This window comes from Pezoporus flaviventris, unplaced genomic scaffold, assembly GCF_033815535.1.
Source record: "Pezoporus flaviventris isolate CSIRO_AGI_PZ_B2104156 unplaced genomic scaffold, CSIRO_AGI_Pfla_v1 ptg000007l, whole genome shotgun sequence".
Taxonomy (NCBI): Eukaryota; Metazoa; Chordata; class Aves; order Psittaciformes; family Psittacidae; genus Pezoporus; species Pezoporus flaviventris.
The window spans coordinates 42,907,512-42,931,394 of NW_026892555.1; the positions used below are offsets into that span (position 1 = coordinate 42,907,512).

General features: G+C 40.9%; 1 protein-coding gene across 2 annotated transcripts in view; it reads right to left on the reverse strand.

Annotated features, from left to right (window-relative positions):
• Positions 1-23,883, reverse strand: part of MAPRE2 (microtubule associated protein RP/EB family member 2) — a 102,986-nt gene that overhangs the window by 63,444 nt on the left and 15,659 nt on the right. For both annotated transcript variants that reach the window (XM_061448560.1, XM_061448558.1), the window contains exon 2: positions 12,058-12,119. Coding sequence is in view for 1 of the 2 variants with exons in the window: in XM_061448558.1 (XP_061304542.1) it covers positions 12,058-12,119 (62 nt within the window). In the remaining variant the exon portion in view is untranslated. The remainder of the gene's footprint in view (positions 1-12,057; positions 12,120-23,883) is intronic.

Here is a 23,883-nt window from a genome sequence, read left to right on the forward strand (position 1 = left end):
TCTCCAAGGATGGAGATGTCGCATCCTCTCAGGGCATCCCATCCCCATGACGCATTAGCTCGCTGTTCCCTATTTCCCACCTGATTTTGGCTACAAGGTGATTCCACACTTTCCCTGGAGTATACAGCAAGTCCCAGGCATGCTGATGATGAAAAAGGTACCATCCTACCCCAGAACATGCATTCCAGTTCTATTTCTGCTGTGGTAACTGGATGGAGTGAATATTAATGAACACTGCAACAGGCCTAAACATCATTCTTCAAAATCTGGTTGCTCCTTTCTCCTCAGAGATTCCATTTTCAGTTCCTCTCTCCTTACTTGCTGCTCCAGGCTTCACTTACTGCAGTAAAAAGGCCATGCAGTGCAATTTATAACACCTAAGATTGAAATCCCCTAAAATCTCAAAATGCAGTGTTAAAAAACCTCCGGCATGCTTAAGCCAGAATTTTATGAGGCAGCTAGTGTAGAAATAAATTATGAGCATTTTAAAACTGATAAGGGTTGACCAATGCACAGCTTCTGAAAACAGAGGTGATGGCTGCAGTAGAGATATATTTGTCAGAAGATTAAAAAAACCCCAAAGTTTTAGGGACGTTTCTATGTGACATAACTAAAGTATAAATACAATTAACGATTGCAGAAATTCCCCACTGCTTGGATAATTTTGACCCAGATACTGCGCTTTTCAGAGGAGCTTCATGAACACTCCTGTCACAACTGCAGTTTTTCCTCTGGGAAAGAGAACAAGAAAACTGGATTTCAGGCAAGCAAACACCTAGAAGGTAGCAACAGCTTTTGTAAAGCAGCAGTCCTGATCAATGTAGTCTGCTTTTCTACTTTAACCACTCTCATAGTCTTCCTTTATCAGGGTGAAGATTTACAGAATTCTGCAAAGCAACAGATTTACACTCTGTAGAGCAAAATCAAAGTTATTTCTCGCACACAAGAGTATATTTATCAGACACTCATTCAGAAACAGGCTTTCCCTGAAGGACTTGGCTAACAGTATCTAGATTTGAAAAAGAGCAAATCAGAAAAAGAGTTTGGGAAGAGCTGCAAGAAATTACTGTGTTAAGTCTTGGGCACACGTTGCTTGTTCGAGGAAGCCCCAGTTCATTAAGGTACAGACATACGTTATTCCTAGCATAAGTAGATACAGCAAGATGGATATAACCATGAGCATACTTAGACTGCATCAGAATCAGCCTAATTTTTGGTAGTATACACCATGAATAAAAGTTTCATTTAGCAAATTAAGAACAAAAGACTCAGGAGATCCAGATTTGCATGTTATCTACAGGAAGTACAAATGAGGCATTTGCTACTGCATGTTTATTAGAGAGCACTGGCTTGTGCCAGCCTAAATTAGTGCACAGTTCTAACTTGCGATAACATACTACAAAGAGACATTCATAAAGGAATTAGCAGCAGCGTTACTCACACAGTGAACACATATCAGATATGATGTGATATATGAGAAGTTTCAAGCTGACCTGTGTTATACAAAAGAACTCATATTTCCCATTTGACTGACATACTGTCAACTGCATCAATCAGACCAAAGGAAAGGTCCCACTGTGGCATAAAACCACTTCAAGTGAAAATTCAAAGTTACAACTTTATAGAGGTTTTTTTTTTGCTTACACAGCACTAAGTAACTTCTCCCACCTCCATCCCATTGCTTCATTTTGTGCCTTAAATTTTAGGGTACCTTGCATTTAAACACACCATACCAAACAGCAAATGATAATTTTGTCAGGACAAAAAAGCGCCGCATGGGTTTTAATAAAACAGCTACTTATCACTCCAGACATCCTGCAGACAAAGAATGAGCTTCCCACCCTTGGGGATTCTGGTGTTGCCACTTTAAGCAAAATCTTGATTATTTGCCTTCCCTGGAGAGAGGCAGATAAAGAGAAAGAAAGAGGAGGCTGTCCCAGTTACACAATGTGTGCGAACCACATCCCTATGAGGTAATTTAAGTCTATTTTTAAATATATGGACATATTTATATTTCAGAGGTCACATTTAATATTTTAAGAGTTGCTCTGTGCCTGTGAGGAAGAGTAAAACAAGACTCAGGATCTTTGTCAGCTAAGCACTCTTGAAAATTTAGCCTAATAAGCTACAAATCCAATCTGACCATTAGTGTGTGAATTCCTCACTACAGGGAAGAGGTCTTGAGCAGCCAAAGCCTGTGGGTATTTTTCTTTAAAAAGGCAGCAATTACCTTTTATAGTTACTGTAGAAATCAAATAGAAATCGGAGGATTATTTCAAGATTCAAACACTATCTACAAAACCAGGATCTTTTCGTTCACAGAAACAGGACTTCAGAAGCCTTGAATAGAAGAGGTCTTTTAAGACCAGTTATACACTTTAAATATTATTTGTTAGATTAAAATTAATACATAGGTTTAATGGACATTCATTAAATCCAGCCCTTTTCAGGGTTTTGTTAAATCTAGCAGCTTTAAAATAAAAAAACCCTCCCCCAAATTCCTAGAATTTAGAAAGAAGCACTCCTCAGTACATCAAAGGACTCCGTACTTAAAACTTAAGAAATTCACACTGAATACCCAAAACTTTTTAATCCAGCACTTCCTACATAACAAAATCTCCAGTGAGAGCAGGAAGCACCTGATAAAGGACAGTTCTAAAGAGGAGAAATTTTTACTTCCATTAACTCCAGACCAAACCAAAACTTGGAATTCTTGAGTGTCCATTACATTTGTGTTCATTGATACCCACATGGCAATTGCAGAGTTTCAGGCACACCTTGGGGAGCTGCTTTCATTTGAAAACCTGTAAATGGAGGCTGTGATCAATAAATGCTTGGAGTCGCTCTGTCTCACTCTGCTTTTAATGCCAATTGAAAGGAATTGGGGCAGGAGGCTGACTCATTGCTCACTCACATATGTTTACCTGTAATTATTTGGCTGGAGCTGCTCTGGATTTACCATCACCACTTTCATTTTCATTGAGGTGTTAACTAGCTTTCTAGGCTTATTTTATCAGAGTTTAGATATGAAGACTATGAAAAGCCATAGCCTAATTAAATGAAAGCAAGATTAGTGTTGCAGAAGAGAGATTTGGGATTTTCAACTGCTTATGACTGTGACCGTTGAAAAAAGTCAGAGCTTCAGACATTCATATCCTAAACAAAGCCAAAGAAACAAGTTATAAATGGTAGAATCAGGAAGGGTTTTGAAGTGCGTGTGTGTGAAAAGTCTAGCATTTCTTTATATACTTTCAGCTGCTGAGGAATCTTTGGCTTTCCTGGGGCTAAAAAGGGTGTCTGGAAAAAAATACAGAAAGATGACAGAATAGGGTAGGATTAGACAATCTACCTCTCTGATGTTCCTTCTTACTGTTTTATACTAAAAATATCAGCAAAATGCCACCTTTTGAAGGCATTTCAGTCTAATGATCTATTTCATAAAGGCAAGAGTGGGGCATGGGGAAGGACAAAGGAGAAGCTTTGCAGTACCCTTTGCCAAGGGAAGAAGTTTCCAACATGAAAATCTGATATAGCTGTATCTTACGCTAAAGGGATACCTTTATTGGTAGGTGATAACTACCAATATAACTTCTTACATTACTCTGCTGAAAACTTGATATTGATATTATATACTAAGAATTAAAAAATAGTTACTAACAACACTTGGGTTGTCTGCTTCTCTTGCACAGCAAGAGTTGTGATGCTGATAGCCATTTTATTTGTACATGTTATCCGATCAATTTAATGCTCCACATGACTATCTGATACCTGCATATAAAACAAGAAGGAGAAGTTTAAATGCTTTGGAACGATTATTGACTAAGATCTTTTCAGCATGCAGTGTTGCACCTTTTCTGATATCAGCATTACTGATACCGCATACGTGAAGCTTGCGCAGGGTTTATAATCCATCACAAGGAACATTTGTCAATATTTACCAACTTGTCCAAGATGCTTTCCACTGTTAAAAAGGCAGAGAGGAGGCTGGCATGAGACAGTAGTGGTTCCAGCAGATGATCAATTAAGTTTGATGCTTCAACCAGCCAACAGAAAGGGCTGGATCATTACAGCCCCAGAAAACCTTTAAGTGTCTGTCCTACCAAACCCAGTGAAAAGCCAACATAAACATTATTCCATACTCTAGTTAATGTGGAAGAAATACAGAGTACATTTGTGCCTGACCAGGATCAAAATCACACTGCAAAATCATTCCGTAGTGCTTGTTTCCATGATTGCAAACCCTGGCCCAAGAATCTGGTGCCTTGATGCAAAATGCTACATATTTTGCTCAGGTCTCTATAGCGTGCTACAAATCATTCTCTTACAAAGCAAACATGTCACACATGCCCATCAAACTGGGGAATGCCAAGAAGTTACACAGAAAGTACTGTGCTTTTTTGTCTTTACGCTGCCTGCCCCTTCTCTTGGTAACTGCTTTTTATGTGGGTTATTTACTCGTTTTACAAGCACAGAAACAAGCCCTGCTGTTACAACCAGCTTCCCAGAAACACTGTCACCAGTCTGTGCAAGCTTCACCCTCAGTACCACTCTGGTGGGTCCCCATCTTATCTTCCATGGTTTAGCTTTCTGATCTATGCAGTATTTCCAGCTCTCTAGCCAAGAAAATCCTACCCCTTTTTTTCCATTGCTACAACTAGATGAGCACCTCCTCCCTTTTATCTCAAAATTGCTTGCACACCTGAGGTTTCCCCATTGTTTTTTCCCCCATTCTGTCCCACCCTTCCTTTGTCAGACATAATCCTTTGTAGGTCAGGGCCATTTCCACTTTCCTTCATCAGCCACCTGCAGAGAACCTGGGTCAGATGAGCTTCCTTCCTTCCGTCAAAGTCCCCAGCATACCTATTGTCCAGCTAACAGACTGTCATTAGCTAATTGCACCTCATTTGATCCAGGCTGAGAAGAGCATAGTAGCAGGTAGTAGTACAAGTACTTGCCTGCTAAGGTGCATGCACATTCACACGAAGCCATCCCAAAAAAGGACACCTGTATTTAAGGACTCTCTAACACCCAGCTTTTGCACACCTTGTGTGACACATTGATGGCCACCATTACCATACTAAAGAGCAGGAATCCCTCAGGCACCTCCACAGAACTGGGTTGCAGTTCTGTCTCTAGCTCACAGAGAAATCAAGGAGTGCTTCCTCTTTGGGCTAGAACAAATGTATGTAGTACTCAATTTTTTAACAAAGATTTGTCTTACCATTCAAATAGACTTGTTCTTAGTTATTTCAGGCTCCTTACAGGCCAAATGCAAGCATGTGAAGCCCTCTCTGAAGCACGTGAAGTACTTTCTGATAATTTCTTATGCATACACTTTTTAACTTGCTGTTAGTTGTTTAGACCTGTAACACACTTGTAAGTAATATTTGCTATTTACAAATGCTAGAGTGTTTGGGAGCAAGAAACTGCTCTTAAGAACAATTTAATTGCTACTTTACACAATACTCTTACTAATCTTAAAGGTTCGGTTTTCTCAGTTATTGATGGAAAAGAGACTTTTTACAAATCAATGTTCATTATAATCATATTTATCCTAAGTATTAATAAAATAGCCTTCAGATAAAAAGGAAAAATTATTTTCAGATAGCTTTAGCCATGTTACTCTTATATTAGTGCTCTGAATAAAAGGAATATTTGCAAACTGCGTCAAGAAGCTTCTCACTGACAGGCATTCCCTAAGAGGACCTTTGGAATTTATCATATCGGACCAAGCTTCCATGAATACTTTGAGCCATTTATTGATCTAGTGCTGCAAGTGCTTTGTTTAAATACTAGCACCTAGAAAAGAAAGCTTACAAGCACTTTCTGAAATCCTGACATTTCAAATTAGCCAGCCAATGTCCTTGATTAGGCATAAGTGGCGAGGCTAGCTGGGAGAAAGCTACAGTTGGCCTGCCTTAGTGGAGAGTTCATCTGCCAACAGCAATACAACAGCAACTTGGGAAGGAGAAATGAGGAAGCAAGGAATCTTGCAAGCCCTGTACAACAGTAAGTTTTCCTTATAAAGCGAAATTACCAACCTTTTAAAAAACACACCTAGTAATTAAATTAATAATACCACAACTGCTTCCATAAATTTGTGGATCAAATGTGACAGCAGCTGAAGTACTAACACGACTTCATTTAAATTCATTATGTTACAAAAAAGCAATATAAAGCTCACACCCCTGCTCTAAAATGGGGGGGGGGGGGGGAAGGGGCATTAAAAATGTACACATCTCCATTCTTAGCAGATAAGAGCAAGCAAAGCGCATGATCTTACTGAAAAGATAAACAGCTGGATTTACTTGCTTCCATTAAGCAATGACCCACTTGTCAAACATAAGCTGTAAAAGAGTGATTACACGAAGCCTCTTATATTAGACAAAAATGATCCCAGCTATGAAATCAGACCAAGTCTGAAAACACATAAGCACTGTCAATATGTTTCTTTTATACAGACACAAGACAAGAACTAGCTATTCTTTTGAAAACCTATAATATAATGTAAGGGTCTTTTCTATAGTGTTGTTCAGGAGGTGTTTATCCCATGCAGCCTGCTCAGGTCATTAGTGGTGAGCCAAATCCAGGCCTCTTGTAAGAGGATGAAGCTCTCATGGAAGCCACTGCATAAACCTAAAGGTGGGGGCACTGCCAGCTTCCTTCTATGAGGAGCAGGTAGTCATAGAAAAGTAAAACTGTCACCCTGCACTCCAAATGGTAGCCATGACATGTACCTGGCCTATCTAATCACTCAGAGAAGATTTGTTAAGTGGGTCTACAGCTATGCACACTTTGGTTGCAAATTTCCAGCTGAGGCTTTTAAGGCTCAAGCCAGCTGCCATCCGCTTTGCCCACGTATAAGTGCCTCCCACCACATACCTGTTTCTGTGCCTGCTCCAGGCTCAGGTAGGAACAAATATGCAAGACTGCACACGTGATTACAACATTTGGGCTTGAGGACAAGCCCTGAATTAACAACAGGGGAAAGCTATCAAGGACAACAAATTACTAGGTCCCAAGACACCAAAAACCTCTAATATTACCACCGCGTATTGTAATGCAACAGCGGTACGCACAACAGTGGCCTTCCCACAATCTTCTTAAGGCTAAACAAGTCTCTAAGAAGGCTGAAGAAGCCATTATTATAGGTAAAATTTCTACTGTAATGACAACTTATAAAATTAAGTGTGCGTTGCTGCCACCTGACCTCAGTAGCATGCTGTGCATTGCCAGCAACTCGCACTTTACTGTGACTCAGTATGTAGGATTTTCTGGAAGCTGAAGATCATGCAGCAACTTAATTATACAAGAATTCCAGCAGTCAGCTAATGAAAAACGAAGTTTCCAGCCTCAGTGATTGCAAAGAAATATTGGAAAATGTCGATATTTGGGTTAAGGATAAAAATCCCAAACCAACAAACCCAGAAAAAAAGCCTCAAAAAACCCAGCCAAACTCCTCTCCTTAAAATAAAGTGCAATATTTGAATGAGCTCTTTCAAACCCTTAATTACTCTTGGGCTCTTAGCAGGCACAGTGGGCTTTTGGGAACCAGTCCACCCCCTGGATTTTACTCTGCTGCTGGAGGCCCTGAGCACCACAGCTCCGTATCTTAACACAATGTGCAGGTACAGATTTTAGCAGAAGAATTGCAGAGGAGGCCAGGTAAGCTATGCAGTGCCTACCACACCACAGGACAGAGGCACGTGTATTTTATAGAGAAAGTGCCAATGAGAACATAACCATGGAACTCAGAGCTCCACATGTCTCCCACCTTATCTGCAACAGCATTTTGATTTCAACTGAGGTCTTTGTCATATTCTTCAGCAGCACTTGAGGGTCATCAATGTGCCAGCTCAACCTTCTCTTCACATCTTCTTTTGACACTCCTCCACCTGCCTTCCTTTCTCCATCACTCCTGCCTCTGCCTTTCCTTCCCTAGATGAAACCTAGGGCTACTTACCATTTTGCTTTCAGCACCTTTTGGACATTAAAGTGATCAGCAAGTGATCACGCTCAGTCATTATTACAGGCAGACATGCAAGACAGACTAGCAGAAAAAAAAGCCCTCCGTTTTCCTATCACATCCAACCTGACAACAAACTCAGGATGAATACACAGAATCAGGGTAGGTCCTGCTCACTTTTACAAGATTGTGTGTATAAAATCCAGAAACTGCTTTGAAAAATGGCACAGTTATTTTTATAGCATCTGGATGTACTACAAATACTTGACGTATCTGACGAAGTTTAATATTTTTAAGGTCCTTAAGAAAAAAAAAAGTTGGTTTTGGCTGCTGGAGCAAAACTCAAATCATTACTTGAATCATCCTTTAATAAACATTCTCTGACATTTAAATGAAGCACCATTGACAGGCAAAATGCAGAAGACAACAAAAGACAAATAGAAACAAGGGTATAATTCTATTTTTATGTTATTGCATATTGTCATGGGTTCAACAGTCATGGCATAAAGTAACACCATTTTGTAACCTCTGAACAGTCATCTTGTGTATGAAAAAAGGGCTTCTAACATTTAGAGCACAAAAGGTATTAGTGGCATGAAAACAGTGTCTTTTCCTCATTGTAGCAGAAAACGAGGTTTGTATTTAATAAAAACCCCAACAACAGGGCTATGTGTTTTTGTAACTGTGAATGTACATCAGTGCTATTGACAGCTTCTGTGTTGGAAAGTATCTCATTATTAACTAAACAAAACCACATATCTTTTTGAAAAGCAAAGTTATGCTCCTGGTGAATCAACTGCTTTGCTGAGCTCCTGTGGGATAACTTTCGGTATTGGGCACTGAAAAAATAAATATCACCCCAAAGGCCTGAATATTTTCAGAGAGCACCATAAAAGGCTGTCCAAGCTACTCGGTTCATAAGTTAAGAAGGGAACAGGGCTGTGAACGCGCAGCCATAAACGAACATTCCACTTTGGTTAACTTTGCTCTCTTAGGTTCAGGATTTAGATCTCATGCTGGATCAAAACCAGCTATAAAGCAGCTGTGTCCTGTGCAGGACTGACTACTAAACAGATGTCCTCCACTACATTTTGGAGGACCTTGTAATGATTCCACAGAATAAAAATGCTTTTGAAGCACCCTGCTCAGCCCAGAAGTTCACCTATTTCGTGTTCCTCCAGTCTTTTGGATGATGATACAAAGCACCCCTAAGATATCAGGTGGTCTTTGATGGACGTTATGGGGACCAGTCTGGAGAAATAAGCATTGGGGAAGTGAGTAGGAAACAAAATGCACTTATCTAGAGGGAGTATTTTATCCTGCACCAGTGCTGGTGCTGGGGGGTAGGGAGAAAGAAGCGAGAGGAAAGACTTCTTTAGTCTGCCTGGTTTAAGTAACTATATGCATCTTTATCATGAATGACCAGAGAACATTTATTTATGTGCAGGGAAGAGGAAAACTTATTATAGGCTTTTTTGTTCAATATCCCCAGAGCACTTCATTAATTAGTCATTCATCACACAACCACACTTTATATACATGTGTATATATATACAAGTATATGCACATTTTTAATATATTGTTTTTCTCTTCCCCTATCTCAAAGTTATTGCAGTGTAACAAGTGATTCCTGAGCTAATGTCCCACTAGAAACCAGACATGCTTTCTAATGTTAGGGTGTATTGCAATTATTTTAGTGGTAATATATCAAACAAGGAATTGTAACTGCCAAAACTCCTTTTATCTGCATCTCACACGAGGGCACCTAATGTGAGAACTCCAAGATTCCTTGGATGCTTCAACATCCTTTCCTCATGCTGTTTTCCATATAACAACTTCATGAAAAAATACACCCATCTGATAGGCTGAAAGACATTGAAACCAACTGGAAGGTTTCCCAAATGAAGACTAGTATGTAATAGCACGCTACATGAATCTGACTTTTGCGATTGCAATCGCTTAGCTAATTCTCCAGCAATATAATGAATCTCTGGTATTAGAAGGCTGATAACTAGATCTTTATTTTGACATATAATAGGCCATGACGACTAAGGAATTTGGAGAGGAAAAGCTACACAGTAAGCAGAAATCCACAGGGAATACACTGCAAAGCTGTTGCCTCACAGAGAGGGTTGCTTGTTGCAGGAAATCTGCACATGTCAGATAAGTTTCTATTAGACAGGTAGGATGCAGTCTGGTTTTATAAATGTCTATTTTGTGGCTGTGCACTATCTTAATGCTCACAGTTTTCTTTAGATTTCCTGTTGTTTCAAAGTACTCATGACAATGCCAGTATAACCACAGTGACAAAGCTTGACTTCAACCAGTGACAACTACTCTGTGCAAGAGTAGAAAGCGGTAGTTGAAACCTGCAGTGGCTCAGAACAGGGCACTGTCCTGCTGCACTTCCATCTGCAATACCTTCATAGGAAAGAGCGTGTCCACAGAGGGAGGACCTTACATTTTCCTAGTTCTTGCACTTAGATGTCTCCTGTAGCCTAGAGCTGTTGCTTCATCCTTGAGGCATACAAGCCTCTTTCAGCTCTAAATTATAGACTGTTGTTCTGAGACTCTCGAGGTACACTTGAGCCCTGCCTATCTTCTAATTGCTGTGAAAAGAAGCCATCTCTTGCAACTTGATGAGTCTGAACTCTGGCTCCTCACTTATCTCTCCCCCTCCCAGTGTCAGTCTCTTCTTACCTCTGTCTGTGCCAGTGAACACATGCAATTCTTGTATTTCCCATGGAACCTACCCTGAATAATTTCTCATGCCTATCACATGTCTAGAGAAATCTTTCTGCAAACATATTTAGGTGGGTTTCCTCCTCTCTCCCCCCCTTTTTCCCCCAGGGCATTAAATAACTTGGAGCAAACCCCTGAGTTTCACTGTGAAACAAGCCTTTAAAATAGCACAGACAACCCTTTTTACTTTTAACTACAAAATAACACAGCAAACCCAGATGCTCCTACATCCAAAGTTAGCATTTAGACACTATAACAGATTTTCAAGCATTAGCAGAAATGCCATGGCATGTTTAAAAACAGAAGTTCTTCATCATACAGTCCTAGCATTATTTCAGTGCTGCACATATTTTAAGCACTACACGCAGTTTTCAGCACTAGCTATGGATAAAAGCACCCCACACTGTACTGCAAACCACTGATGCTGCAGCACGCTCCTTGCCAAAGCAAGAGGCACATACAGTACCCAGCACAGTAACGACAAGCACTGTCCATAGTGAATATGTTCAAATAGGAAGTTTATTACTGGGAATCTTATGCTTCATTTTGGCAACAGTGAAGAGTTCTCTTTTAACAGCGCTGATGCAGCAGTAATGATCCAAGGGCAGCAAGGGATAGCAACCGCGGGAAGCACAGGGCTGTTCCAGCGCTTCCTTGCGAAGGCCTTCTAAACATTGCCACCTTGTGGGCCTCCCCTCTCCTGATAGCACTGGTCTCCCCACGCCTCGCAGGTGACTCACTCCCTGAGCAGATTTCAAACATACCAAAGCTGGAGGCAGGGTAGTTTAACATCCAGCTCTGGTGGGATGCGATTTAAACGCCCATAGTTGAAGATTTAAAAAGGGACAGCACTTTACAAACTCTATCTGGCTTTAATTACTAATTCTCTACAGTGGCATTTCATGTAGTTTGCTTTTTCACCTCTTAACATTATGAAGGCAGCACTAATAATGTGCAGGAGAGCTAATATTTAACAAAACATCAAGAACAGTATTTCTCAAAGCTCCAAAATGGAAGTTAGATTCATCATCCACCTTCAGTGTGTCTTCTACCTGTTTGGCTTTTTTTCTTCATTCCTTTCTGTCAGCATTTTCTTCTTATTCCAGTCAAAACTCCAAATTATTTCCAAAAAGACTGTTGCACCTAGTTCAGCTTTCATTTGTTTCATGAATAATTCCTGATGACTTTAATGTTAATTATGCAGTCAAGGATATCGCAAAGGAACACTGCTTCTTATTGATACCAAATGTATCTAGCTACTGCCTTCCAGACATCAAACACAAATTCTTGAGTGCTTTCTCAGTCACAAGCACTGTGACAAACACATAGAAACACATGAGCATACTTACTTTGAGCATCCAAACACTTTCCCTGGTTGCTGGCTTGAACTATTCCTTGCAGCAATTTGATACTGGAAAGAAAACATGAAAACCTTTAGTTCAACGAGCAAACAAGAAGAAAAGACTCACTGAATGGTCTTTGTCCATATCGGCTGGGCAGTGATGCAATAGCTGTATGCTAAAAATAAAGCAAGAGAAGTCCTACGTTACAATACCCTAATTCAGCTGTGTTCACAATGGTTCAGTGTCTAACGTCTGCACAACAATCAGATGTCCCTCTGATATAGTGGCAAATCTATGAGCTCCCTTATGCAGAGCTACATTCAGAGTTTATTCATAATTGCCAGGCACATTGCTGTTTCTCCATCTGACCAGCCTTCTTCTGAGCACAGGCAATCAGTTATGACCATCGTGTCATGCAACTGGGGCCTTGCAGTACTTGCCTGAACAGCTTTTCAGAGGAAAAAAGTCTACCATTGAGAAACACATGAGCTGATATCCAGGAAAGCCTGTGTCTTTGCCAATAAAACACAAAACACACTGGCAATCCTTTGAAGTGCCTCACTTAGCAACAAAGTTGTGATGCTGTCCACTTGTAGCAGCCAAGTTAAGGTCCATTCCCTTCTGTGTTCCTAGATGCAGTCTCCTACAATTGCTAGATTTGTCCTCACATCCATTCTCTCAAGTGCTATAAGACAGGCTACAGAAACATAAGCAAGTGCAACCATACATGGATTTCAATTTTTGCCATGAATTACATACTAGGGTTACACAGCTAAGTTTCTTAATTCACCTTCTCAGTCAGCAGAAAATCTCATTCCTACCAGGTAAATAATGGTTTACAGTCAGACCAGGGCTCTGGTTATTGCTTGTTTTGCATTCCTAGCCAACTAGTTGAGACAGCCCAGCAGGGAGGGGTATTCCAAAGGCATCTATCTGCACAACAGCATGAAACTACACCAAATGGGATCCCAGGGGTACTCGGATTGCATCAGGACTGAGAGATGTGAGAAGCTCTCACAAGTGAATTTATATTCATCAAAAGCCCTGCTTTAAGAGGAGGGAAACATCAAGCAATTCTTACTCCAATTCATTATCATCTGGGAAAGGTAAACAGACCTTTAAAGATGGCTTGTCTAAAGGACTGGATCCCAGCTCCAGGAGTTGTGACTCATCCTGGCAGAGAACTTAGGAAGGCTGCTAGCAGACTGGAAGGCTGGAGCTACCTTAAAGCCAAACCAGAATTGGAATTAGCTATTAAACATGTTATTGTTCCATTTCTTTGAATCTCTCCAAGCTTCTTAAGCTTTCCTTTACTTTTTTTCTAATCCTTCCTCCGTTTGTTTAATGTGGAAAGTGATCCCAGCACAGCTGACAAACCTCAGGCATCCACTGGCAAAGGAACAGCAAATCCACCACATTATGTTGGCTCAAGTAGACCCCCCTGAACTCTGCTGGGAAATAACAGTACTAGCCCAGCAACTTGTAAGGTTGGGATGCTCTTAAGATTATGGTTAGAAGTTCTGGTCAACAACTTCTGATAAGAAGCAGCCATACTGAACTTCATTCATACAGGAAAAATCAAAGATGTCTCCATAGCAGAGGTTCCTAAAGCTTGGAAACTGATGATGATACTTGTACAGGTCAAACCAAAGAGGTTTGACCAAACCAAACACCTCAGCAACAGCTCCTGACTTTGTGCCTGCATACAGGTTTTTACCTGAGCTACAGTGCAATGATTATGGCCAGATGAGATAATTGGCACTTGCTGTTGTGTGCAGCAGGGCTGCCAGGTCTCCACCTGCTCCGTAAGCCATGCCACCACCTCGACCTGTACTTCTGGCTTGAGATGTCGGAGCAGCACCCAGGCAAGGGAGTGGTAGGAAACATGGGCTCATTAGGGTGGAATTTAATTTAGGTGGACAAAGGAATGCAGTAGAGGTCCTAGTCAGTGGGTGTGAAGAAGGTAACGATGGGGAGCTGGAGTCTTCTTTGGAAGGGTGGAGGGATAAAGGTGTGCAGTGAAAACAATCAATAGAAAAGAAAAGGATGCCATGTTTCCTCCCACTGCACTTCAGGCCATACACAGCTCTCAGCTGGCATCACATAACTGCTCTACATAAACCAGCAAGCACAATTCAGTTCCTCAAAACTGCCCAATACAAGGAAGCTGCAATGACTGTAAAATAGTTTCCCATCTCCTCAAGAGTCACCTACCAAGACATCTAAAGAAATTACTTGTTCCACACTGGAAAACATAGCAAAAAAGTCAAGGGGTAAAAAACAAGAGGATAAAGATCTAGAGAATCAGGAAAATGGAAAAGACCTCACAACACAGGAAAAAAAAACATATGTCTTTAAGAACAGTTGAAAGACGAATCCCAGAAAATCCCATGTAATGAAACAGATAAGAAAATGGGATTATACATTTTTTCAGGATAGAAACTATGATTTGAGTAATGTTTTAAAGTTAGGCATAGCTGCAATTTCCCTGTATTATAGTATCTGTTTCCCTGATGGTCTAATTGCACTGGGGGAATCAAACCAATGTTTATTAGAATGTTTTGGTTAAGCTATTAACAGAATTGAGCAGGTTTTATTAATAGCCAATGACTATTTGCAGAGTGTATCCAGTTCTCCCAGTCCCACAACCTCTCACGTTATCCTGCTCCAGTGATAGTCAGGAGGCCAAGCCCAGCCAGAGTGCTGGACTGGTGACCACTGGCCTTCAGGTAAGCAATCAGAAGGTCCCTCAGAGGGTTCCTTGTTTTATAGTGTATACAGCCCTGTAGCCTGTTTGCCACTTTCCCAGGTGCGGTTGAGTTACACAACTTGCTGTTGATGCTAGCTTGTGCTAGTGGAAGACTTGGACAGGTTTGGCAGACTCTTGCTGTTCAATTTATGGGCTCTTGGGATGTTCAGTGGATTCAGCAGGACTAGTGCTCTTCAGGGCATATCTGGCCTCAGGAAGTTTTCACGTACTCCCTTCTCTGAGCATACTTTCCCTCCCCATGAACTTATTTTCTGGTAGCTGTTGCTACATCCACAAACTTAATTACCTGTTGAATCCATTCACACAAACTGACACAGAGGAGCTTCTGTGACAATATCCCTTGAGATGCTGTAAAAATATTAATTCAATTTTGAATGAATACTAGCCAATAAAAGAAAACACTCCCACAAACAAAACAAGGATTGGGCAAAAGGGATGTGAGAAAAGAGGCTGAAAGTAAAGCAACTAACTGAAAAAAGGACAGTATAGCAGAAGTGATCTGCAGAAAACAAGGTACAACAGCATCTAGAAGCACTACATACAGTCATACTATGAAAAGTAGTACCTATAGCTGTTAGCTTGAATGATCAATGGGGAAAAGTTAGGATAGAATGTTTTTAACATGGTTTAAAATCAAATGCCTTTAGTACATTTGATGATGTATTTTCAAAGCTTTGTCTCCAGGAAGTGTGTTTCCCATGTGGGCACAGTGCTGCCTTCTGCTACTCTGCCTCAGGATGCTTTCCTCCACACTGAAAAGAACTTTTTTCCTACCAGCCCCCCTCCCCCTTGCTGAGGACTGAGAATACGATGTTGCATTAAAATTATTTGCAATATAGGCTAACAGTCACCTATTATTTCTTCAAATATCCTCAGTGGTTACAGACAACAGCTTCAAAACCTGCTTATTTTTAGCAACTCAAAGAATTCAAGCAAACCCCTTGTGGCTGCTATCCAAGTATTTACTGAGTGGAGAGCAGCTTGACAAATTACAGAAATGGACAAACTCGGCGTAAAACAGAAAACAGTGTATATCACTATTTACATGATGCTTTCCTGCTGAAAAGGTGAACTGAAAGGTTAATTTTAAGGCTTCCAGCGTCAAAGGAAAGAACTGCTGTTTTTATGAGCTGGGCATGAATCACAAAAACCAAAACATAAACCCCCAGATGCTTCAGAGTTTGGCAGATTTCTCAACTTACTCTTAACTAACAGCCCAACCCTACGCTGTCTCACTGTTCCAGGGTAAGTCCTCTGCACCTATTCAGGACTATGCTCTGCAGTAGAATGTGGAAGGCAGAAAGACAAAACTCAAAGCAAAGAAATCAAGTAACGGCTGAGTTTAGCACTATCTCCAGCTCCAAACCATGAGAAACCTAGTTTGACCTGGAGTGCTTCACAAGGAAGGCAGGCCCAGAAGATTCAATATGCTGATATCGAGCACACAGCAGTTTCCCACCTGTTTTCCTCTTGCCATTTCCAATACAGCTTTGTCCCAGTTCTGCTTCTCTGCCAGTCCTCTGATTCCAAGTCATCTGTTGGCATGAAAAAGGTCCTAGAGACTTCTTTATAAAACTGTTCCCTCCCTCTCATTTACAAAGCAACCAATCCTTTTTTTGTCATTTACATATAAAGTAAATCCAAGTATGTCCTGCTTAGTAGGAAAGAATATGCATCCTTTTTCAAGACTGCTTCTACACCACTTGGGATGCAACTAGATTTTTCTCCGTATAAGGCAGTGACCAAATTCTGTTGTCCTCTCCTCTGCCTCCTCTGCCATTTGTAAATTGGTGTTTCCAAGATCCAAGTGCCTTGGACACAATGCACTTAAAACCTTTTTTCAGCAGCCTATCTGCCCTCTTCCTAATAACAAATACCTTCCCTGTTTTCCTGCCCAGTAATTTTGAGATGCAGTCATCTTCCAGCTTGAAAAGGGTGCAGCAGAGCTCAGTTCATATGATTCTAGGTAGTGACACAGATTTGGCAAACTTTATTTTTCAGCATCACAAGCAATGATAAACCAGTATATCAAGCATAAGATGGCAGACCTAATAGGACAAACAGATGAGAATGTGTATTTATCATTCTTCGTGTTTAGCAGCAGGCTGTCACATTACTTAGCCCTATTTCAACCAAAAAAGTTTGTTTTCTTAAAAAGGAGCAAAGAGATAATTTTCCTTCAATTATTGGAGGCATCGTTTTCTTTAAAGTTTGGTTCAGAGTCATTGATATCTGCATTTCAATTTCTATCACACTAACTAAACATGTGATCTACTTGCTCAGTCAGTGCTTATGTCTATTGGCTTCGGCATCCAACACGATCACCAATTCTGAGTAGCACTTCTCTCTGGTTTGCACACTGGACTGCAGTTTACTACTGATGCACTTTTGTGTGTACTATGCATTTTGATTTCTGGTAGGTATTACACCGTCTTACAATGCACTTGGTTTAAGAGTAATTAGGCTTGATCAGGTTTCTGTTTTGTTTCATACACTAGAATCACTTGAGATGTTTATTTTTAATAGTTCCTTTTTAATAAACAAAGTTAGGCTGTGGTGATGCATATGTTTTATAGTGAGGCATGAAAAGCCAGCACTGACTAAGGTTTCACATTATGAAGAATTTGGCAATAATATTGCTTTAAGGCATTCCAGTTCTAACTGCTTACTCCTTGTTTATATCTCTGAGCTCCTCTTTGTTTTGCTGGATCAACTCTGAGTCCAATCTTCCCTGAAGCAGATGCAGAAAGGGATCTAATGTCAAAGTTCCTTGTTTTCTTTTTTCTTCCAGATTAAAAAAAATAAAAATAAATCTGGGACAACTCCCTGTTTCAGTACACATCATGGCCCCATCAACAGTTGGGTTGGCACAACCGGGAGAGCAGGATCTCACTGGCTGGTATTGCTGGCCAGAAACAGTACAGAGGAAAACCCCACTGAGTGGGCTGGAATATTAAGCCTTAAAAGCAGACACAAACTCCTCAGATGTGATCTAGAGACTAGTGCCAGTGGGTACCAGGTATGGTCTGGAGACTAGTGGGTACACAGCTATGGCAGAACACACATCAGCTTTTCCCTGTTCAACATAGAAGGACTAAGAGTCATGGATAATAGCTGGCAGCAACTGCTTCAGTCCAGTTTTCAGTATATTTATCACTTCCTGTGCCAGCATTAAGCCTCATTTGTAGCTGAATTTTTATAGGCTAACTAGCAACTTACAGTAAAAAAGAAAGGTCAAGGAAAAAGCAATAAAGTATATATCCAGAGTTCAAACCCCCCAAAGCTGTGACTGTGTTTTGATCCAAGGCATTTTCTGATGCTTTTTTAGGACAAAAAAAAAAACTCTGAAGTTTTACATAAGGAATCCCAATGGCGTAATAATATGTTGAATTCTTTGAAAACAAGCCTGGTGAGCAAGCATGATAGGAAGTGTCCAAAGATAAACTACAACACTTCCATAGAAGTGTTATCCAGGCAGCTGCAGCAAACTGCAAGACTCTCAGAACTGCTTCAGGGATACAAAAAGTACCAGCTTTGGGACCAGGAAAATGTTTAGAAGAACAAGGTGGTTTAAGGGCTTTAAGTTAAGGTGTAACTTCTATTTAAATGGCACCCTTCAATGTAATCCATACACTTCTAGATATGCCTGAGAGAAATGCAGGCAGCTCAGTTAGGGTTTCTGAGATTATATGGGCCCCCTCTACTGCAGGATTAGTTTTGGATCTCTCTTTACAGTGAGTGGAGAAAATTAAACACATGAGAATATTCAGCAAAAATCAATTAGGTGGCCACATAGAGAGGGATAAATGTTCCTACCAACCCTTTGTTCTAACATACTGCTCTACTACAAGCACATGACCACACCTGCAAGTTGTCCAGATTATGAACCAGTGGTCTTTCAGTTAGAGAATTCAGTAGCTTTCTTTATAAAGTAAAAATACCCTCTAAAACAGTGCAATGTTCACCACATATGCTTATTCCCAAACAGGAAAGAGGTAAGGACAGGCCTGGAAAGCGAGTATGCAAATTCTTGGACCTGGGAGGGAATGACATTGCTGGGTGCTGGAGACCAGCTTCAGAGGAAAAAAAAGACCTAGGGGTCTTGGTGGACAACAAATAAAAAATTCAGCTGTATGCCCTTGTGGTAGAGAAGGAGAACTCTACACTGGTCTGGCTTTGCAGATTTAGGGCAGTAATTATACCCCTGTATTCAGGGCTTGCAAAAGTGAGCTACATATGTACTGAGGAGCCACAAATCAGTGATAAACACACTGGAGTCCAGTCTACTATACCAAGATAGTTAAGGAGCTGGAGCACATGATGCAGGAGAAGCTGAGTTTGGCTTGTCCAGCCTGAAGAAAAGGGTTAGGGTGTGGGGGGATGTATCATTGCAGCCCACAGCTACCTAAGGGGAGGGTGTAGAGAAGACGCAGCCAGGACCTCCTCAAAGGTACACATTGACATTGTAAGAGGCAACAGGCAAGTTTCAACAGGACAAATCCTGATTACGTGTTAGGAAAAGTGTTTTCATCACAATGGTTGTTGAGCATTGGGTCCAGTGAGGCTGGAAACTCTGAATGTCTTTGAGATACTCAGAGCTCAACAAGTTCCCTAGCAACCTGATCTGTTTGGGATGGCTTTGAACAGAAGTTGGACAAGATTACCTCTTTCATCCAATGATTCCATTTCAAAGTATCATCAATGCAGGTTGCTCGTTGCTTGGTTGCCTTACCCATGAAAGAAATGTTAGGTTATTGGACTGCTATCTCAGCTGTTTTAGCAGTCTGGCATGAATTTCTGTGCCCCAAGCTCCTGAACAGGAAAATGGGACTAATTCAAGGATGTAAAGATAGATTCCAATATCTGTGGCAATAGTAAAAATAGCTAAAGTCTTGTGTCTTGATTTTTATTTCAGCTCTTAAGAATCTAAATGTATAACATATAAATATATTTATAATACACAATACCCTAACATACAAATCTAAACCCCAAAATCTTTCTCTTTACAATACTGGTAAAACAGATGATAAAGTTCTCGGACTCCTCTCTTGTGAGCAGCACGGATTCCTTGCAGTTACAGATACACAAACCTATGAAGGCTGTAAAGCCATAGTTTGTGGAGATGTCCACAAACTATATGTGTGAACCTCTGATTAGATAAGGTGCTCACATGACTGAAGATACATTGAAGGGTGTAGCATCACCTCATTTGTCCTGCACAGATTGCCACATGTGCTCTGGGTCATTAACTAAAAGCCAAAAAAGCTTGAGTGTCATCCTCACTCCTTTTCACCTAATCAATCCCAATCATCCAGTTTTCCTAGGTGGCATGTAAGAATTTCTTTTCCACAGTGTGACAATCATCCCTGGGTGCCAATATCTGCTGACAGAAGTGTATTTATATTTTGCATTACTTAATCAGTGGAGAAAAGTGGTCAAGTGGTCCCAATGACAATCACAGCCAGGTGGTCATGAAACTCTCTGGAAGAGCATGTTTTAAGCCTTCTCCAAGCTGCTGAGAGGCAGATCCCATTTAGTATCTCATGTTTTGAGTCAATCCTTTAAGTATCCTCATGTACAAGGTAGAGGAGTGGCACACCATGGCTTCACGCTTTTCTGCATGCATTTTGACTGAAAGCAGTCAGTGACTGCTGTGTTTGGTACAAGTAACATGATCTGGGTATGCTGATAGGACTGGCTTCCTTAGGGGAGTACGCAGAGAAATGTTATTTGGTATTTATTAATGTTTCAAAATAGTGAGTGCTGGTTTGCTTAACCCACCCAGGTGACAGTAGCTCTGATCACTAGGAGAAGAACTTCATTGACAAATATAATAGTTACCTACTTTCTCAGTAAGGATGAGAAGGTCTGTGACAAACTGGGAGCAACCTTGCATCCTGCCTGCAAAATGGGAAAGCTAAAATGCACTGAGGACATTTGCACTGTGATAATAACCCCATGCAAGCAATTAGAGCTAAAATTGCAAAACCTGTATATTTGACAAAGGAGTAGAAAGTCAACTGAGCTTTTTGGATCTTGAGTGTTCATGGAGCTGGAAACTAGAAATAGGTCTCTATATTAACAGAAACAGTGTCACTGATGGGTTCTTCAGAGGACAGCTGTACTTGAAAGTTGCATAAATGCCTTTTACTCCTACAGTTACAACAGCATTGTCACCTGATCACAGCTTGTGAAAGTCAAGTTGAAGGAAAATATTCTAGTCTGCGAGATAAGAGTGACAGCTTGTTATCTCATCTAGGTACTCCATGATACTACACAATCAAAGCAAATCATATGGGAGAGGGTTCAAAACGCTGGCTGTCAAACTGCAACCCCTCAAGCTAACTTGGCTTTGTTCTGAAAGGACAGTTTGTATTTGAAGTCTACCATATCAGAAGTTTCTGTCTGAGCTGCATTTTTGAGCTACAGTATTTCCTCCCAGAGGCTGCAATGCAAACTTTACAGGAATTATTGTGTCTTTATGTCGTTCTGTAGATCAGAGTTAGAACACAGTGGACAAGTCCACTAACTCATTAAAAAAAAAAGCTAATTGGGAAATTTCCAAGTTATTCTACATTATCAGATTGAATTTAAGCTTCCACCACACTCTGATCAGGAAAGTCTTCTTTTAGCACGCTGTCTCTAAGCGCTGATTTGGAGGAGCACTCAACTGTTTTCAGTAGCATACACAATTTAAGTGTAGATACTTCTCTCACTGCCTTTCCCAGACACCATGTTTTCTGTTTGCTGTCCAGACTAAGCAAGAAAAGTTCCCATTTAACTGGAGAAAACTGATACTTCGGACTGATTTGCCATTTACATGCACGCTATTTCCCTTGTAGGCTGAACTTCTATGCAGGCCAGTTTTTCACATCCAGAAGGAAAAACCTTCTATCTTAAATAGTGAGGGGAAACTCTGGCAGTTTTGGTGTTTGGACTTTTTATGTTGTTTTCTTTCTTTCATAAACCAGTCAGTACAGCAAACCCTGTGCAGAAGAACAAGTCTTACTGTTTCTTCTCAGGCACATGACATCTACCCTGTTAAGATAAGCTTTCTTCAAAGCTGTGGCACTTTCTGTAGCAGCAGCCTCCTAAGTAGGTGCTCTTCTTTGGAATGACCAGAGTGTCCTTCAGCTGAGCCTGAAAGGGTGCTTGGCACAGCAGTCTTGGATAAACTCACTCTCTCTGCACCCAGGGCTCTCAAGATGGCAACTATCAGATATTTTCATGCACAACTGCTTTAATAAGCAGCGCTAGGAACACAATACATGTGCAAAAGGTAAACATGCGTTTTGGGTTTCCCAAGCATGAGCTCATTTAGCAAAGCCCTTCTCTTTTTCAGCCAGATTAGTCAGGTATTGGAAGTCCCTGTAACAATGTACTACTGAACTGAACATGCTCAAGGTGAAGCAAGGTAGTAACTTGTGGAACAAATTAGCAGCCGAATAGCATCCGTAGTTGAAGCATCCAGCATCAGCGTAAGCCAATGAGCAGTTTATGTGTGCTTGTGGTATAAGTCCAATTTCTCTCCGTTTTTGGTAGTCAGCTTGCTTGTTAACTCACATAGCAAAAATGCAAGATTCAACCTACGCTTTCCCATAAGATTGATTTCCCTGCAGGGCCTGTCTCAGACTCCACTGCACTCTTCTGCAACTCTTACGCCCTTCCACTCCTGGTCAAAACATGCCACACCTTCCACATGAGTCAACAGAGCAGGGCAGCATCTCTCACAGCAAGCTGGGAGGCAGCCGAGAGGAGAGCCCTGCTATGCTTCTGCAGACACAGTCCTGCAGCATCAGGCAGGATGTTCAGGTCAATGTTATTATCAGGAGATTTCAACAGGCTGCACTTGAGCTTGAATTAACCAGATCAGGCAAGGTCATTTCTGGTGAAGTATTCACAGGGACAAATTCTAATTCACCCGAATATTTAGTTAGCGTATGCAAGACAGCTGGAAGTCTTTGCAGCGCTCACAAATGACACTCTGGCATCTTATCAAACTAAATGCCTTTTGCCTATTTGCGAGCACAATAATATCATTTTATTTCAGCATTATTCTTTTTCCCTCAGAGTAATGCATTGGCTTTGAGAAATTGCTGTATCCCAGAGAAGACTGCCAGGGTTCAGCTTTCCTGTTCTCTTGTGATGACAAATTGATGTTGAAGTTTAATTTCCAGAATATGAGAATGATTGAGATAATGTATTTTGACAAACAAGATGTGCGAAGAATAATACAGCTGAAGCTGCCTCAGCTTTAACCAAGTGACACAATGTTACACTGGGAAGTGCATCATTTTTAATCCCAGAAGTACTCCTGCTTTCTTTAAGGAATGTTTATGACCTTTCTTAATTGAAATGCCCTGTTCTTTCCCCTACTACTTCACCCAGGAAAACTGGACATGCAAACCAGCATAACAGTTTTCTGACATGAAGATCTCAATAAATTCAGGAACACAAGTTGCTACTGCTTTTACAGTTAATTTGGAATAAAGCCACATATTTTTGCAGTCCACATCCTGAAGAGGTGGGCCTGTCTCTGCTTGATAGCAATGGAAAGGCATCCAGTAGCACAGTGAAAGAATGTAACTCAGTTTTTATATTTATACATGCACGCAGAGCTATGTGACTGTTGTGGGGCTTAGCTGTGGGTACACGCTATGGGTGAGAGCTGGGAGTGAAACCCCTCTGGGGTCAGCATGACAAACATGTGGACAACAGGAGATGCCCATGCAAAGTACTGGGCTTGTACCAGAGACTAGAACCAAAAGGCACGCCCAGCAAGAAGTGAAAATAAACTCTCCTGGGGACAACAAGGTATGTCTTCAGAAGTCAAAAAATGAGAGAATTAGACAAGATAGGAGGGGAGGACCCTACTGCACAGGATACATCAGGCATGGAAGGTATATATTATTACAGAGCTTTAATCTCACCTACGAGATTTCTTTCCTGCTGGTAAGTGCTTTTTCTTCTCTCATGGCTTTTACATTCTAGTAAAATTGGCTTTGTGGGCTTGAAGCCTTTAACACCTCACTCTCACTCTCACATAAAAGAGTGGGTGGTTC